Source organism: Cynoglossus semilaevis, chromosome 4 (assembly GCF_000523025.1).
Source record: "Cynoglossus semilaevis isolate Cse_v1.0 chromosome 4, Cse_v1.0, whole genome shotgun sequence".
NCBI lineage: Eukaryota > Metazoa > Chordata > Actinopteri > Pleuronectiformes > Cynoglossidae > Cynoglossus > Cynoglossus semilaevis.
In genome coordinates, this window is record NC_024310.1 from 16,851,858 (window position 1) to 16,870,311 (window position 18,454).

At 43.5% G+C, this 18,454-nt stretch overlaps 1 protein-coding gene across 1 annotated transcript in view; it reads left to right on the forward strand.

The window, feature by feature from the left end:
- The window catches only part of ttc9b (tetratricopeptide repeat domain 9B), a 17,543-nt gene extending 2,837 nt beyond the window's left edge, over positions 1-14,706 (forward strand). The window contains exons 3-4 of the mRNA XM_008309675.3: positions 10,929-11,111; positions 11,327-14,706. Coding sequence (XP_008307897.1) covers positions 10,929-11,111; positions 11,327-11,421 — 278 coding nt within the window. The 3' untranslated portion in view covers positions 11,422-14,706. The remainder of the gene's footprint in view (positions 1-10,928; positions 11,112-11,326) is intronic.
- Positions 14,707-18,454: the final 3,748 nt, after the last annotated feature.

An 18,454-nucleotide genomic window follows, 5' to 3' on the forward strand; every position in this document is an offset into this window, starting at 1 on the left:
TCATTATGAATAGCAGAGTAAATGGTCATTTAAAACAAATGAATGTCAAAGACAACACATTTTATTGAGAGGGAAAAATGTATGCGTCATAAATACAGAGGAAGTGTGATGAACATTAGTCTGAAATGAGTGGAAAGCAGGTCAAATGGGGCGGCCAATCAAATGAATCCCCTTTACTTATCGACACTATTAAGATAGGAAGCAAAAGCAGACAGTTATTACTATAGTTATTGGCTTATAGAAGGCAGCGTTGCCTTCACTGTCCTAGGAAAAAATGCATTAAAGCACCGCAATTAGTAAGTATTTTCTACATTCTAAATGATTGTTCTTTATTTGGAAGCTACGTGGCTAATTTGAGGCTAACCCCAGATGAACCAAATGACGAGTGAGCACAGCATGCAGTTCTCTGTGTAAAGCCAAAAGTAGAGCTAAAAATCAGACAGTGTCACACGTTTTTATTTATTATTATTTTATTTTGGGCTTCTCCCCCAGAAAGTGTGGCTCTGCTGTGTCAGGTGTCTGGCAGCAAACACACGACAAGAAAAGCCAAGTGTGACTGTAAATAGGTTTGGTTGGCAGACTGTCACTTTTATAGTTAGTCTTTTTCACACTGCAGTTGTCTGTCCCAGGTCTTCTACTCAGACTTGAAGCTTATTTTTGGGCTTATTTTGGTGAAAAGGTTCACGGCAAATTTTCTGCAGTGCTCTTTCATTACTCATTAGTATTTACTGTTTCTCTCAGCATGTATTGATGTGAAATTTATTGAGTTGACCTTAACTATCTGGACATCAGTGAACAGTTGACCTGTGATGCCACGGCACAGGGACAACGTGACCTGATTGTGTTGAGCCGTTTTTAGGAAACACCTTAAAGACCCTGCAGGACTGTGTCTAAACGGGTCACACCACCACCACCACCACCATCATCAGCATCATTACCATCAACGCCGTCTGTGTGTGACAGAGTTCACTCTGATGTAACTTTCTGGCCAGAGGCAGACTGTCTGTCAGCCCGCCTGCTCACCCGCCTCACCCAGCCATCTCCCCAACAACACCAACACGCTCAGAAATAACTGGGGCCACTGCAGTTTGACTGTTCTTTTTTCCCCCTCCATATTGATCTGTAGGAAGCCCTTGGTAGAACAGCAGTCATCCATAATAATCGTCATATTAAAATATATGTATACAATAATCAGAACAGAAAAGTCGGAAACACAACTGCATGTGGCTCCGGGGCCACATAGAGCTCTTTGGCAATGGCTCACTGTAAGTTGAGAATGGATCAGGTTTAGCCTAGCCCTACCTTTAAAAGAAAACATACTTACTTACATACTTTTCACGATTGATACTGTTGTTGAAAGAGTTGTAATTTTACAAAAAATCAAATTTGTTCAGAAAACTTACCTGGCACACTGAATTCCCTGCTTACTTGCTAACAGCAAAACAACATAATGTCACTTCCCTCTTTAACACCACGTGATCTGTTCAGTGTGTAGCACTGACTTTAGCTGTATGACACCAACAGCGGCATTTCTTCTACTGATTTAAGTTCAACAACAGCGTGTTCTGTGGAGGTCTTGGCGAATGTTTAATATTTGGTGATAAAATAGTACAATTATTTAGTATTGTCTCTCTGTGTTCAGCAGCTGCAGCGTAACATACATGTTTACATAATCCTTTTTCCAAATGGCTTGGCCCCACACTGTATGTCCTGTAATGTGAGCCTCAGCCTCAGCAGCAGCAGCAGCAGCAGCTGACCCGGGACATCAATGAACTTATGATCCATGACATGCAATTACAGGCTGTAAATGAGCTGTTAATGAGCCTGTTGGTCACGACAACATCTGTTATCTGTGCTGGACTTACAATCAAAGTCCAGGATTGTTGTTAAAATGACGGGCAGTGTTGTTGTTTCTCAGTTGTTGTCCCCCCCGGCTTTCAAACATCTGTTTGCAGCCGTTCTCTCAACTCCCACTGAGGTGAACAGTTATGCATGGTCATAAAAACTCTCCTCTTTTGTCTCAAATGTCTGCTATTCATTTGATATAACGAGCCTTGAAGTTGACTTTGAGGTTGTAATTTGATCCAAGCAGTAGTGCCTTAAACCTGAACTCTTCCTGTCCAGGTCAGTCTGTACTTCAGGGACAATAATAAGTCGCTCGGCCTTGCTGTGAACAAATGTGAATAAATATGAAAATCATATTAGCACAGACTTTATTATAAGGCAGTTAAACACTCAGGGCCACACAAAATGATTTGACGGGCAACATTCGGCCCGCGAGCCTTGAATTTAACACGTGGAATAGCTAATAGATACTGTAGATTCCAGTAGATTCCAATTCTGTATGGCTTGTGAGGAAGACTTTTTTTCAAACTGAGGAGGAGGTTTGTTCAGCGTCTGTCTTTGTGTTTGTTTGTCTATGTGTGTGTGTGTGTGTGTGTGTGTGTGTGTGTGATGTGAGGGACGGTCAGAGCAGAGCTGTTGAACTGCCAGAGCTGCAGATGGTGTGGCTCTGCTGTCAGTGCTGAGAACGGTGCTCCCCATACTGTTCCCCTCACCCTGTCCTCCCTTCACCAACCCTCTGAGTTATTCCTCAGTCAGAAGAGGAGAGGAAAAAGGGGTGAGTCAGTGGGAAAGAGGCTAAAATGGAGGAAGCAGGGAGGGGAGAGGAGCCGGACACTAGTGTGAAATATGATGGGGATTACAGGACAGAAGAAAGAGGAGGAGAGAAGGACTGTAGAGAGGAGTGACAACAGGGTAATGGGGAGGGAAATTCTTCACGCTGTGACCTTTATGTGGTTTAAGTAAGGCTCTAATGGCTGCCTTTAGATTATTAGTCCCCGTGTGGAAAAGACAACCAGGAGAAATCCAATCCACAGCCAACTGATTTATATCAGCACACAGACAGGCCCAGATGACTCCTGTCAAAACTGAAAATATTCAGCCATCTGTCAGGAAGGAGAAGAAGGGAGGTGACAGACAGGAAGTCAGGGAGAAACAGAGGTGTGGAGAAAGAGGAGGGGAGGGTGGAGTCAGAGTTATTTTAATGATCAGCATTCATATTTAGATTATTTGGACACAAGATAGGTGCAGAATATGTATATAATATATGTACGTGTACATGTGTGTGTAAATATATTTATATATACATATACATGTATAAATCACAGCTAAACCAAAATCCTAACCGTTCCCGCATCACGACCAGTGTGACCAATATTTTCATTACATTTGCTTAATTCAATCGGCGCTCTCTCACGAATGAACTCCAAATGAGCTCTGAAGCTATTTTTGATCAGCCGTTAAATGTCGAGGCGTCTGCTGAGATGTGGTGTCAAAGCCCCATCTATCTATTTATATATTTATTTTTTAAATAGTCAAACATCCATCTTCTCTGAGCTCCCAGTAATGAGAAATTGCTGAGTATGTGTGTGGGCATATCTAACACCCTGTGCTCCAGCCGACTGAACCAATTGGCTGTTTATATTTATCTGCCGAGCAGCTCGCTGATGAAACCCTGCCGGCCTCGGTCTTCAGCAGTCTCTGCTCTGCCCGCTCCAGCCTGACACTGAACGCTTCATTACACGGTTGGACACAGGTTAACGCAGGAGGCTCGTCCTTGTGATGCCCTTTGCTGTGATGGAGGTGAAATGTTAAGGCTGGTGTTATGTTGATGCATTTCTTAAGGGATCTCTCCGTGGAGTGAGGAGGGGTTGTCTTTGGTTGGTTGTTGTTTTTTTGTATTTTCTATGTGGTTTTCAATGGAAGACATTATTAATACAGGATTTTTAAATCATGTTGAGTTGTATATAAAAAACAAATAACAAAATCTTTTTTTAAATTATGTGATATGTGATATGAACTCTAAGTGTGTACATATTATACATAGTTCCGTTTAATATGTTAGGTGTAGGTTATAAAAACAAAACCCCCTGCAGGGGAGAGAGGTCACTACGCCTGCAAGCAAAAGTTATTGCATACTTTTCTTTTTTTTCCCTGAATAAGCAAATAATCACTAATAAAATCAGCAGCTCTCTGTGGCCATGAACAATACTGTTATAGAGTTTATGTTTCAAACAATCAGAGTCTCTCTCCCGCAGATTTACGCTGACATCGTGAAATCTCAGCCAATCCATTTGGCACAGCTCTCCATCCAAACACTCCTTCATCTTGATACGGCCATGACGCACTAAACGAGTTTGTGAAAGAAACTGTATATACATTACTGCAGATTACCCAGATTAGGGGTGGGTCAATGTTCGCAAACACAGCCATATTTTTTTTCTTCAAATATATAATATGTGCTTTGTGGGAGTGTGTGGTTAGATTAGAGAAAATTTTGACAGCAGAAGTCCGAAAAAACCTGCTGAGCTGCAGGAGTCAGCGTTGTGTCCACAGCTGACATCACCGATCAGATAATGGCTGTACGAAGGGCCACAGTGTGGAGCTAGAACGCACATAAAAACCTCCATGGAAGAAACTCAAGGCTTTATTAAAATTCTCCACTCTTCTATTTAAAAACATTTTAAGGCAAAAAATAAACAGATTCAGTCCACATCCTTGGGGAATAAAATAAAGTTGAAGTTTATCAGTTACTTTTAATTTCCTCTATGGTCTCAAACTAACTTCACAAAGACCTGACTCCGATGCCTCTCTTCAGAGGAGAGGAAATTACTCAGCCCAAGTTCTGGAAACTGTAAAGTGCATGGGAGGGCATTAAATGATTTCATCTTAGGTGAAGTCATAGAGAAGAAAGCTTCCTCACCACTATAAATATTTAAGTAGAAGATCATTAATCCTCAATCAGCATCTATTTTAGGACGGCAGAGCGAGGTGGAAGGCAGGAAAGTGATAGAGCAGGTCGGAAGATGGGCAGTGCCAGGGTGAATGTGATGACCTGAGGACTAATGATAGGGAGGGTTGATAAAAGACACAAACACTTACATTAATGTTCAATTGAACTTTTACATCGGACCTTACAGTAAACCATTAACAAAAACAAGGGCAACTTTTCTGCTTAAATTATATAATTATATACAATATATATGTATGTGTGTGGTTGGGCGTGTGTCTGTATGCATATACAGTATGTCTGTGTATATATATGCATATATGTATATATATGTATACATGTATGTATATATGTATATCTATATACAGTATATATGTATGTATGTACATATATATGTATGTATATGTATATACTTATATATACATATATATATGTATATATGTCTGTCTATATAGGCCATTGGTTCTTAACCTGGGTTCGATCAAACCCCAGGGGTTCTGCGGAGGATAAGACACACACCCGACTTAAATGATTTGTGATGACCCGCCCCCCTCCAACAAGGTTAAGAACCACTGGTCTAGACCTCCGTTACTAATATGGCCATGTGCATGTCATCCACCATCTGCAGCTAAAACAGTCTTAAAATATAAGTGTCATTTTAATAACGGATACTGTAACACAAATCTTTTTTTTTTCAATCATTTAGAAAACTGAGTCCAATTTATGCCTCGCTGAAATGCACTAATTTAATCATGGCGTCAATAAACCCGGTGGAAAGTGTCCAGCCGTGTTTTTATTGGAGACACAAGTGCCCATGTTCCCTGCCAAGTAGGCCACGTTAATATAAGTGTGTTTGCCATTTGAACGACGTTCACTCTAACGCGTTGTTAAAATGACTGATTAAAGGAGTATTACCAGGAACCGGAGAGCCAGCAGAAGTGCAAAATTAATTTCCAAGTGAATCTAGGGGCAGAGAGAGGGGCAGGTGGAGGCCGGCGAAGGTGGAGTAAATGCTGCGTCACGTCAGATCAGCCTCCGTGCTCGGGTGAGCACAGAGCCGTAGGCATTTTCAGAATCACTCAGGGTGGAGCAGTTCCTCTTCTGGCCGGAGGAGCTGGCTGTGTTTGGGTTTTGGAGGTTGTGGAGAGAATGGAGATGGAATCTGGGGCTAAACAAGGACACGAGGAAGTAGGGGAGGAGGCCAGTAGGAACGTCAGGGATGGATGCTGTGAGGGAAAACCGGGAGTGTGAGCTGACGCTGCGTGAGAGCGTCAGTGAGAGTGATGGTCCCTCCATCTGCTGTCATCTTCCTGTACACCTATTTACAGCAGTGATGGACAGCAGACCAATCAACGGGGTCGTTAGCTTCGTCTTGGTGTGGCCCCTGCTGGGGAAAAAATGAAGTAAAAGAAAACAGACTCGGTCGGCTCCGTCAGTGTTTCTCACCCCCCCGTCCTCTGCTGCTGATCTATATTTTGTGCTTTGTGATTCTGCTCTTCTCTCTCTCTCTCTGGATTTCATCTTGTCAGCACCGTCTCCGTCCTCCCTCGCCCTCCTGTTTCATTTCCTGCCCACTTTCTCTCACCGTCTCCTTTTATTCCTCTCAGAAATGAAAGTGAGTTTTTTTAGACATCAAGCTTCAGGCAAACCAGTAGGGTTCCTGAGCATGTGTTAACCACTCCCACTTTCACACACACACACACACACACTTGGTCACGATCACACACTCGTAGCCGACAGCTGTCTTTGCACCTGTTGGCTTTGGTTCTTTTGGCTGAGAATTTCAAACTCACGCTCGTACACTTTTTTTCCCAGTTCCTCTGACTCGTCTTGGTCTGAACCCTGGTTGGATTCTGGCAGTGAATCAGAAACACTTCACTTCATTGACAACAAATGGAAATCACAGAGCCTCACATCAGGCCCTGTATTCAGACTGATCTGTATTCAGACTGATCTGTCTGCCTTGATTTTCTTTCATTTGTGCAGTTTTACATCCCGTCATGTGTCGTCTTTCTCTCTCTCTGAACAGTAGGACTGTTTGGAGAAGCTGTTTGTTCACTCAGTTTTATTAAAAGATTTGGGAAACAGCAGGGCCACATGGTGGAAGAGGTCACCGGTTTGATGCTCAGTGGTTACTGATTGTTATTTGGTATGAAGAGTGGCCCAGTCTATTTTGGTTTGAACAAAAAAAGACTGAATCACAACTGACTGACGTTCAGACTGACTAACCTACAGACTGAGCGACTGACTGTCCGTATGAGGTGGTGTCTCTGCAGCTCTTCAGTTGTCATCCCTGTTCTTCTTCAATCTCCAGCCTTGTTTTATTGAGTCATTTGTTTTAATTATCATTCTTGAAGGAAACGATCCCTGAACCAAAGAGGCCACATTGGTCCGACCTCTGGTTGGAGATATTGATTCAAAGATTGATCAGTCAATCAATGAAATCCAGACTCCAGCACTGGTATCAAATCATCCTGAGAATCACTAACACATCAACTCTGTATGAACCTCAGTAACGACTTGGCTAACGAAGTGTGACGTCCGCCCAGAGGACCTGTATCTGTTCCATTTTTCTTGTCTTTTGTGTTTGGAGTGAAGATGTTTCAACGACTAAAGTCACAGCTAATTTATTTATACTGAATTAAACAGCCACAAAAATGAGGTTAGGTTGGAGAAAAAAAAGAGTGTTTTGTTATTAAATACAGCAAACATGACGGCTCATTACAGAACAGGAGTCTCTGACAGCCGTGAGGTCTCAGCAGACTCATAAGTCAAGAAGAACAGGCAGAGAAAGACGGGCGGCGTCTTTATTTAGCTAATTCTACAGCCTCGCGTCCCACTTTCTACCTGTTCTTCTTAATGATCCAGACCTGGATTTCCTCAGTCACTAAGTCACGTTCATCATGTTCAACCAATAAAATACTTACAGTATATAACAACACATAAACACAACCCAGATACGCACAGACATACAAACTTTAGCACGGAATGTTGAGCTAACAGTCCTCTGTTCTTAGAATGGCCTTGTATGAATTAACAGCCAATTAGCAAAACTTGTACATTTAGTACATTTAACGTTAACTGTCCTTCAAGTATTACATAACCAATGCTCCCCTCTAGCTGTGTTGCTGCACGACGTTATGTTGTTTAGTAAGCAACAGGCAGAGGATGAAGCGTAAAATGGATTTTGTAACAACCCTATCTCACAGTGATTGTTAAATCAAAGTCTGCAGAAAGTGTCGGAGCTGCTGAAATCTACTAATTACACCGGTTGATTGGATGTGTTAGTCGTAAATGTATTTTGTTTGAAAAGCACAGCTGGAGTAAATTTGGTGTATTAGCAATTATCATTAGCCTCGTAACACTGTTGCACGAGAACCGTTTTTCATGTGGGGGAAAAAAACGGAATCAGCAGCGTTAGGACAGTAGAGATGGACAGAGATCAGAATTTGGCCGAAATAAGACATAGCCTATCGTTAGCTATGATGCTAACAATATTGAATATGCAAAGAAGCTTAAGTGGCTCAGGAGCCACAGGTTGATCAGCGAGTGTAGGGGGTTAAAATAATCCTAATTTTCACCGACTGGTCCTTGAACCCACGTCAAACTGAAACCCTGACCCTGACGCCTCGTCCCAGAGAGACTGGGACACCTTGGCTCCAGCCTCGTTATTTATTTATTCATATATTTTTTCTCATCATTTTCATCTTTGTCCATCTGTGTCCTGTGGGCTGCTCTGTCTTTGACCATTATCATGCTCCTAATGCATCTCACCACACTCTGCTCTCCCTCTGGCATGCCATCCATCTGACTAATGGGCCAGCAGGGCGCGGCCGGCCAGGCACAGTGCTTCGGTGTGTGTATGTGCGTCGATCAATCGAGTATCTGAAAAGTCAAGTCGTCGTCGTCATCATCGTGTAAAGTGGTTCTGCGTACGCTCCCCTGTCGCACTCGGCCGGTCGAACTCTGTAAATGCGGTGCTGTGATCACTGTCAGGTTGCTCCTCTGGTGTGTCCTCAGCCTGGGCCGTTATGGATGAAACTGAACACCCTTGAAGCTCGGCTCACGTACGAGGCTGCAGGTTGATAATGGGAGGGCGCGGTGTTGGATCGGTCTGAGAGGAGTTTATTCAGCAGAGAGGTGCGCAGCAGAAGGGAAGGTCATCTGGGGTGATTCCCAACCAAACTGATGACTGAGAATCATCATCATCAGCTCGGTGCTGCGTGCTGAGTCAGACCAATCAGAGAAGAGCTTTAGTTGTTCATTACAGACCAAAACAGCACAGCTAAAAAAGAAGCTATATATTCAACTATTCTTCATGTGTTGACAAGAATCTTTAAATCAAGTACAAGGGCCTGAACTTTTTAAGATTAAAATACCTTAGAACAGAAACTGTAGATTTATATAAATGACTTTGTGGATCTTTAGATAAACTTCATTTTTTAAAACCCTTTTACTGGTTTTTAACATTATATTATCTTATTATGGAAAAACTGTGGATGGGGTTTGTTCCTGGAGGGTCAGAGGTTCAAATTCCACCTGGATGCAGTGTGTTGAGTAAGCACCACTCCCCTCGCCTCCGACACAGGGGTTTCATTTTATTTATTGTTCAAATCCTGAAAAACTGAGCGTCAGAGTGCGGGAGAAGGGTGACATCAGAAAATCCCCCCCACTGACTCAGCCAATCAAAATAAAGTATTTTTAACTTTTTTTTTAAAATATAGAACTATTTCAAAAATGGTTTCCAGATCTGAATCTGTACAGAGCAGAGTTGACTGCGGCAAGGGTTGTTTTTTTTCATTTTCTCTCAGCGTGATCCTACACCGTTTTTTACCTTTATTTTGTTTTTGTAATCGCAGACCAGGTCTGCAGCTGATTCTCAGGTCAGCGAGCCAACGACCAAATAAATCACGGGACGCTCACAGAAGAGGAGATCTAACGGTGGAGCCTGCAGACACGGGCGGCAGCGCCGAGTTGAGCTCAACTCCTCTGTCTGCTGGTGTTCTCTGTGATGAATTATTTAGTGTTCTGCACTTCTGCTGCTGACAAGCCAGGGTGTGTGAGTGTGAGTGTGTAAGTTTGTGGTAAGCTGTGAGGACAAATTGTGACTCTCAAAGGTAACTGTGAGGACATGATATCATTTTTAATGGTCTTCGTGATGATGATGTCATTTAAATGAAGGTGAGGTTTATGGTCTGCTGTTTGGTCGTTAGGAGTCAGAGGAGGCAGACAGAGGAGTCGCCAGTCTGTGATATTAATGACATGGAGAGGTGGAGATTAGAGAGGGGTCTTCATGCACTCACCCCTCCCTCCCCCTTGTCTTCTTCTCCTGTCTCGTCTCCACTCCTCCTCCTCCCATCTCCTTTCCTCTCCCCTTTTCACCTTTTTCATCTCGTCTCTTCTACTTCACACATCTTCCATTACACGTCTACCCCCCCTCGTCGTTCCCTCTATTGTCTCTCACTCCTGACTCACTCTGCCTCCTGGCTACCAGTCCCTGACTCATGTTTTTCACAATGCTGTCTGTGTGTCAAGGGCAGACTCAGAGCCCAGAGGAGACGAGGAGGATGGGGGCAGGGACTGGGATCAAAAAAACAAAACAAAAACTCTGGAATTTTGTAGTGGCAGGAATCAGTTCAGTTCATCTCTGGGACAAAGTGTTATACGGTGGTTGTTATTGCCATGCTGTTCACGTTTGAACCATTAAAGGTTTCAGATTAAAGTGTAGCACAGGTTCTCCTTTGCTGAATGCGTTTTCTTTGATTCTGTCGTAACGGCCACTTTCCTGGGCAGGTCTGCGATGAAAAAGTTTGAATAAAAAAACACCTTGTCAGCAGTATGTTCAACTCATCTGCCGTAAAACAACCCTTTATTGGGCGCCCTCGCTCCGTGAGACACTATTTATAGTCAATTTGCCTCCATCCTGTTGAGGAAGGGTGGCAGCTTCATTTCACCAGGGCTCTATTAGAAAAGCACACAGTGAGGTGTCAGCAGAATGGCATCATCCTCAGGTTCCAGCCAAAGATACTGGTGGGTGTTTTTATGGACAAATGAGGAGAAATATACTGCCTTCATGATCGCAGATCGCACGCCATGTTTTTGGATTGCGCTAACTCGCTGCCTCCGCTCTCCACAGCGTGTCTGCTGCAGTCTGAACTCGTCAACTACGAGAGGGTGAAGGAGTACTGCCTGAAGGTGCTGAGCCACCAGAGAGACCACTTCAAGGCCATGTACCGAGCCGGCATCGCCTTCTATCACCTGGGTGACTACGAATGCGCGCTGCGTTACCTGCGTGACGCCAAGAACCGCGAACCCACAGGTGAGAACCCAGACTGATACGGGGAGCAGAAGCCTGAGGTGGGGTGTGAATCAAAGCAGCTATTTGTTTTTATTTAATGACAACAATTTAGCATCCTAGCAGCAGGCTAATAGCACCTGGATATGATAAATATATACTAGTTTCTCCAGGCTAGGCTAAAGAAAACCAGAAACCTTCCTCTAACTGTCTTCCTCTCTGCCTCCCCTCCGTCACAGACACCAACGTGCTGCGGTACATCCAGCTGACGGAGATGAAGATGAGCAAGAGCGGACAGCGGGAGCGAGAGAGCGGCAAAGAGACCCTGGGCTAACCCTTGACCCTTTCATCCTCCTGACCCTCTGACCTCTGACCCAGAATGACCCTCCTTGGTTCCACCTCCTCCATCCACTCTGACAGCGGAGCAGCCCACAGACCCATGAGACAGTCCCAACCCGGCTGCCAACGATGGACAAAGAGAAGGAAGACATGTCAAGATCCGTCCGCCACTGCATCTGTCTCTCTCACCCTCTCCCCTCCTCCCCCCTCCACCTCCCTCCTCTCCCCCTCTTCTCCCTCAGGTGCTGTGGTTCCTTCATTTAGATGCAGACAAGAACAAGGACGGAGGAAAACGGTGTATGATACTCCTGTGACACGGCTGTTACTGTGGGCTGCAAAAAAAAGGGATTCTTCAGAAACATAAATATCAGATACATGCTTAATTTAGTGAACATTTAAAGAAAAAAGAAAAAAAAACAGAAATGCATTTTGGTTCTGCTCACTTGCTTCTTTTTTTTGTCCTGGCCTTCCTGACCAGTCCAGAGGACATGAGTGAGTTCAGAGGAATCTTATGGGGGGAAAAAGTGGGGGACAACATCTGGACCACAACATCTGGACCACAGCCCCGCTTGTGTATCAACCCCAGCAAGAGTTACTCTGACCTTTGACCTTCTGGGACAGTAAAAAACAATATTCATGAAGTAGAGAATTGGCCTGTCTCTGTGCTCGGTCTCTGTTTACGTCACGTTGTAGTTTCTGGACTGTTGTTTGAATTCAAGGGCTAATTTCAATGTTTAAAATCTGTAACTAGAAATTGTTTTTTTAAATTATTATTATTATTATTATTGTTTCTTCCAACTGCATCCATCGCACTGCAGTTACCGACTGGACGGTTGTGTTGTCTCTTTTGGCTGAAGCCCCCTCTGGGACTGTGTGTCGTTGATGTTTTTGACTGTGGAAGCACATCACCCCTCCTCCCTTCATCCCTCCCATCTCCTTCCCCATCAGGTCTCCCAATGATGATGTCACATCGGAAAAAAAGCCAGTGTTACCTGGGTTCTATTGATCCTCCATTGTTTATCTGGAGATCCACTCTCACGGGTTCACAGTGAGAAACACCTTCTCAAGGTCTCACGCCTTCTCGCTGAGGCTTCGCTCACCAAACACCAACACACAGGGAAAACAATCACGGACTCTTGTGTTTGGATATCCCCAAACCTCCTAATCAGAGCAAGCCGTTTGAGATTCCTGCCTCTTTCTGTTCACCGTGCGTCATTGGGTAGAAACGTGTGTTTGGACACTCCTGTCAACATTAGCTTCAGACGCCCCTGGCCACAGCAGCAAAGCTTTCTCACCGCTCTTGTGATTCGTGAGCCTCAGTCACTGATAATGCTTCTATATTAGCTTTAGCGTAGGCCGCGATGTTTGGCACAAGGCTGAACTGATGATTCCTGAAAGCATGTCCTGAAGTGCGATGACATAAAACCCCACTTCCTGTTTCCCATGTGCTCGTCCACACCTTTCTGCATGTGTTGCTTGACTCCACAGATGTCAGATGTCAGCGGGGGGGGGGCAGCTGGGAGGGTCTGGAGGGTCCAACCTGCTGCAGCGCTAATGGACATGGCATGCTCCTGCAAAACAAGCAGTCCAATCTTTTTTTATATATTCATTCAGTCCTTTGTTAAGGCCAGTGAAGAAACGAAAACATTTGCAAGGCGGAGGGTCTTCAATAATGTAGCGTCACCATATTATTCTGCAAACTGGGAGAAAACAGCCTCCCCTGCCCACCTCCTCCATTTTTCCATTGACCTGACTGAAGGAAATAGGGGACCTAAGTGTGTCATTGGGGCTCTGGAGAGATGGCACTGAAGCGCCGATAGTTGGTCCAGTGGAGGGAGAAGTAGGCCATCGTCAGCCGCAGTAAAGCAGCACCTGCAGCTCCCACTCTGGCAGGAGAGGCACATTACAGAAGTTTTATTCATAACTATTCACTGTAGAGATGAAAGATGTAGATCATGTCAGCTGGTGGACACAGGAAGTCTGATGATGGACAGAAGCGCTCTGCAAGTTTTTATAACTGCTTTCCTTCAGATCTTAAAGAAAAAGTATTCTGATTATGATCCCATTTAGAGAAAAAACAAGTCAAAGCAGGGGTGTAAATTCAATTGGAGAAAAGGTGAATATGATTGGTCACAGTGTGTGATTGACAGCTGCATTGCTCAATAGGAGCCGGGTCATATTGTCATAACATCAGGGTTTTTAGCCTAATTATCGATGCAGCTGTCAATCAAATGGACTAGCCAATCATATTATTACTGTAGAGCTTCACCTAATTGGGGTTTTGTTTTTATTTACATGAGATTTTAATTTCTAAAAGTGACATCGAAGTTACTGTTAAGTCAGAAATGGAAATGAAATCACATTCTATAGATTCTGGAAACACATTTCCAGCATTCTTTTGAGTTCAGCCCTGCAACAAGAGCCTGTGATGGACGTAGCTCTGCCCAGTTCCCATATATAGTCTATGGCTTGGCCAGATGGACAAATCTATCTATATAGAATGACATATATATATATATATAAATATATATCTTCATAATTTTTCAAAGAGTAACTAAGGACATAATATGTGTGATTTAAACATTAGGTGAGTGACTAAACACATAAGAAAAACATCTGGTCTAATCTCACATCTCTAAAAAAGAAAACACAAGACAACACAAGTGGTTTTTATCTCTTACAAACAAGCTAACATGTTAGCTTTATAGGTAAGACCCTGTTGGAATTGCTGTCAAAATGTTGGACTCTTATATAATTACCTTTCTCACATCTATGATGAGGATGATGAAGGTGGCCTCCCTCAGCCGATGTACATGAGAGGCAGAAACCCTCCTCCCTGCTGATGTGCCTCTGAGCTCTGTGCTCCTCTCTCTCTCTGACGCTGCTTTCCCAGAGGAGAGAACTCAAACAAACAACAGTGAGGAACGGCACCTGCAGGCTCCATCACCATGGCTGCTTGCGCTATAACTGCTCACCCACTGGCCCCCGGGGGACTGGTCTCTTCCCGTGGCTCTCTCTCCATGGCACCGGTCGGCCATCTTGTTTCTGTCTTGCTGCGCTAAGTCATTCTTGCTCCTCGCGCGCCACCACCGTCTCATCATAACTTGCTGAACAAACTGCAGACTCACCCCTGGCTGGTGTTGGATTCTTAGCAGAGCTGCTGTGATTCTGACAGCACGCCGTCTGCACAAGTAGACAGACCTGAACCTCGACGTCAGTGTAGCTTTGAAAAACGTACAAACAAAAAGCACAAAAAAAAAAAAAAAAAAAACAGAAGGGGAAAAAAAAAGAAGTCGAACTCCTGGCTGTGTTACTTTCTTCTGTTGGCTCTTTTTACTTTGATGTCATTTGAGGTAAATGTTCGTCAAGTAGTTTTTGTGACAGATAATACAAATGTACAAAAAAAAAGTTTTATGGTTGTGAAAAGCTTTACTTTACTCGATTGCTTTATCAACTGAAAAAGAAAAGCAAGAGATAGAAAAGAGAATTTCTGATGGCTCCTCCACCGGAGCTGCTTGTGACTGTGTCGGTATTCGTTGGTACTATTTTTTTTTGTCCTGGTCATGGGATCCAGACTCGGCTCAGAGAACTGTGTGTATGTGCAACGCCCTTGGCAGGACCACAGGAGGGGGACTGGAACTCTGAGGAACTGGTACCAGAGCGCTGAGCTGCTCCTCCACCCTGTCTGTCTCTGACAAAGTAACCTGAAGCTGGAGAAGTGGAGGCTATGACCGCGCTTTTGTCTCCTTTCGCCTCGTAACCCGGAGGCCTCTTCTTTTCGTTCTTTTTAAATATTCCTTTTTACCCGTTTGGCCAGCCAACAGCCACCAGGGGACGCCTGTGACAGTGGACTGACAGTGAACTGCTAACCCGGGAATGCACTATTGATTGGTAACTGATGAATATGAATAAAGTTTCAAATGAACAGGAATCTCTTTTGTCGTCACAGTTTCTGAAGACTCTTGGTCTGCGTCTTGGTGCTGCATACAGTAAAGGGGGCCACACAGTGGAGGCGCTGGGTATTGCAGTTTCCTTGCAGCAAGAAGGTCGCTAGTTTGCACCCCAGCAGTAAATGATGTCCATACATCCTTAGTGGAGAATACATATTCTCTCAGGATGTCCGATATAACGTTTTGCCGATATCCGATATGCCGATATTGTCCGAACTCTTCATTTTCGATTCTGATATCAACCAATACTGATATAGAGCTGGTAATATGTATTTATTTATGCTGTTACCAGCATTCTGCATACAATCCCAATTATTAAATCATATAATGGCTGCAATACTGCCATCTAGTGACCTTTACTTGAATATACAGTTGTTTATCCCCAAAACTATTTTTAGGGCACTTAAAACCCCGGAATTGTGCTGTTGGGTTTTTATTATCAGAAGAAAAACCAATAACGATTCTTACAGATATTACATAATTATGCTAATATCTAGCCAATAATATTGATCGGGCGATATTATTGAAGATCCCTAATATTCTCCCTTATGGTTAATTTTTAGGTTGACGTAAAAGTGTAGTTCATGTTTCTCTATACGTGGCTCTCGGACTTCCAATCTGTCCAGGTTCATGCCCCACGACTGCTGTGATTGGCCACAGCTTCCTCTGCATCCTGTGCAGTTGAAGATGAATGAAGTTATAAAAAGACTAAATAAGACAATTATTAGCAGAAGTCTTTTCTCAGTGAACTAATTCACACGGAAACGTCAACATCTGGGTTTTTGTTTATTCAGAGTCCTACTTTTACCAACCTCTGCATGCACTGACAGAATGATTAAAAACAGTTCAACTCCTGGGCGGCATCGAATGACTTCCTAACGATTTAACTCTCATATTTTGAGCTCAGTGAATTCGGTCTGTGTCTCCGTGCAAAGCTGCCAAACCAAACAAGCTCTCAATCAGGGCCTCGTTCCAATTCTCTGTGCAAAATAATCTTGCTCCGTATGAAAGCATTGGAAGTGAAAAAAGAAATGACGTCATGTCTGCCTGACGTCTCCGCATGAGACTCACAGCCTCAGCCCAGAGCTGAACTGAACTGTGGACGGAGAACCCTGACGTGGACCTTTGACTAGAACGCAGAAAAATCACGCGACCAAGATTTAAAGAAAGACAAAGGAGTCTGTCTGCAGGTCAGCCCTGAAACGACCTTTTAAAGAGCAGTTATTGACAAAACCTAATGTGATTCTTGAACGATTATCTCAGATCTTAGCTTCTCCAAGGCTGTGAGGGTACTTTCTGGTAAAAGGTCAAATTAAAGGTGAAGGAAAAGTCATGGTTCCTCACTCCTTTAATTCTTCATGTTCTTGTTCTCCCTTCAGAACTTCACAGAAAAATGTTGAGGAAATTTATAGCGTGAGGTGAAAAACACGTGATAGTTTCTTCTTCAGTCGTGATGGACAAATGGTGTGTGTGTGTGTGTGTGTGTGTGTGTGTACACACGCGCTCTGTCTCTTTAACACCTCTCTCTAACCCTCACGTTCATTTTCAGGCCCATTTTTTTCTCACTTTTCTTTGTTGTGGCTTTTAATAGCATCACCATGGCAGTGAGGAGAGGTTGCCAGGCAACTGGCTGGCGTCTTGATGGCTGTTTGATTGGCGGTCACACTGACAGACACGGCAGCAGATTGCGTGTCCGTGTGTGTGTGTGTTTGTGAGTGTGTTTGTCATCCATTTTCACTCTGCCCGTGTTCTCACAGTCAGAGCCGATCACTACGGGGTGATTTATTACATTTGATTTAACATTTACAGTATTTTATTCTTCGTAATCCTCTCTAATTGGTTCCTGATATCATTTTTATCTGTAAAAACAAAAAACAAACAAAACGCACGACAACACCATCATCTGCCTTTGATGCCAACGGCAGTGTCAGAGCTTGGCCATAGGAATGCATCACATGGAGAAAAACAGCCATGACATCATAGGGTACAGTACTGACACCTACAGGCGTTGTTCTGTCATTGCAGCAGCCTTTGTCTTTTACCACCTGACGTGAATGTTTTCCCAAAACAGTGCGGTTTGGACAAGTCCAGATTATAGTCGTAACATCGCGACATAAATGTATGACTCTATTCTCATAAATCTAATTTCTTTTCTTGTAAACTCATTTTTTATTCTCATAACGTTGTTTTTATTTAACAAAACGGTGTGACTTTAAACTCATCATTTTATATATTTTCATAAATTAACCCTTTGTGCTAATGTGAGTGCCTTAAAGTGTAACAAATGATAAGTCATGATTAAATGGAAAAATGTGACACTGACACTGAAGGATCATTTCTTTAATGATTTCGTCCTCATTCGTCATGAACCCACCCCCCATCTTTAATGCCCCCCTCCTAGTTTATTAACAGATATATACAGACACCCACGTGAGCACTGATAAGAATAATAATTATTATTATATTTATTCCTTTTCCAATAATAACAACAGATTTTAATAAATACTCAGAGTTCTTAACCACATAAGAAAAGTCAGTTTGGACTCACGTCTCTGCTGACGGGATTGTCACCATCCCATACAAACACACGCACACACACACACACACACACACACACACACACACTTATAGGAATTCACCCAGTCAGGTAAATACCATCTGCTGCCAAGACAAAGTGTCCAGTGTTTGAGAACCAATCCCCCCAGACACAGGGACCATGGAGAGACTACAGCAGGTCAGAAACGTCCATCACGGTCCTGGGTCACTATGAGGTTTACGGTGAAGTTAGGTAGTCGGCTCCTCCTCCCTGTCTGTGTCCAGTTCTACTGAGATGCTGGGGGTCCACACGGGACGTCCCTGACTGTGAACGAGGAATGTTTTCATTTATAGATATATTTAAAAAAAAAGACATTTTGACGGAAAAAACAGATGAGACGGTGTGTGTTCCAAGAAAAAACATGCACTGTAAAAGCACCAGCACGCAAATATATCACACACTTTGTTCATCCACACGTGTACAGTATTTCATACAGTAAACACATTCACACAGAACAACGGCTTCGCTAACAGGGTGAAGCA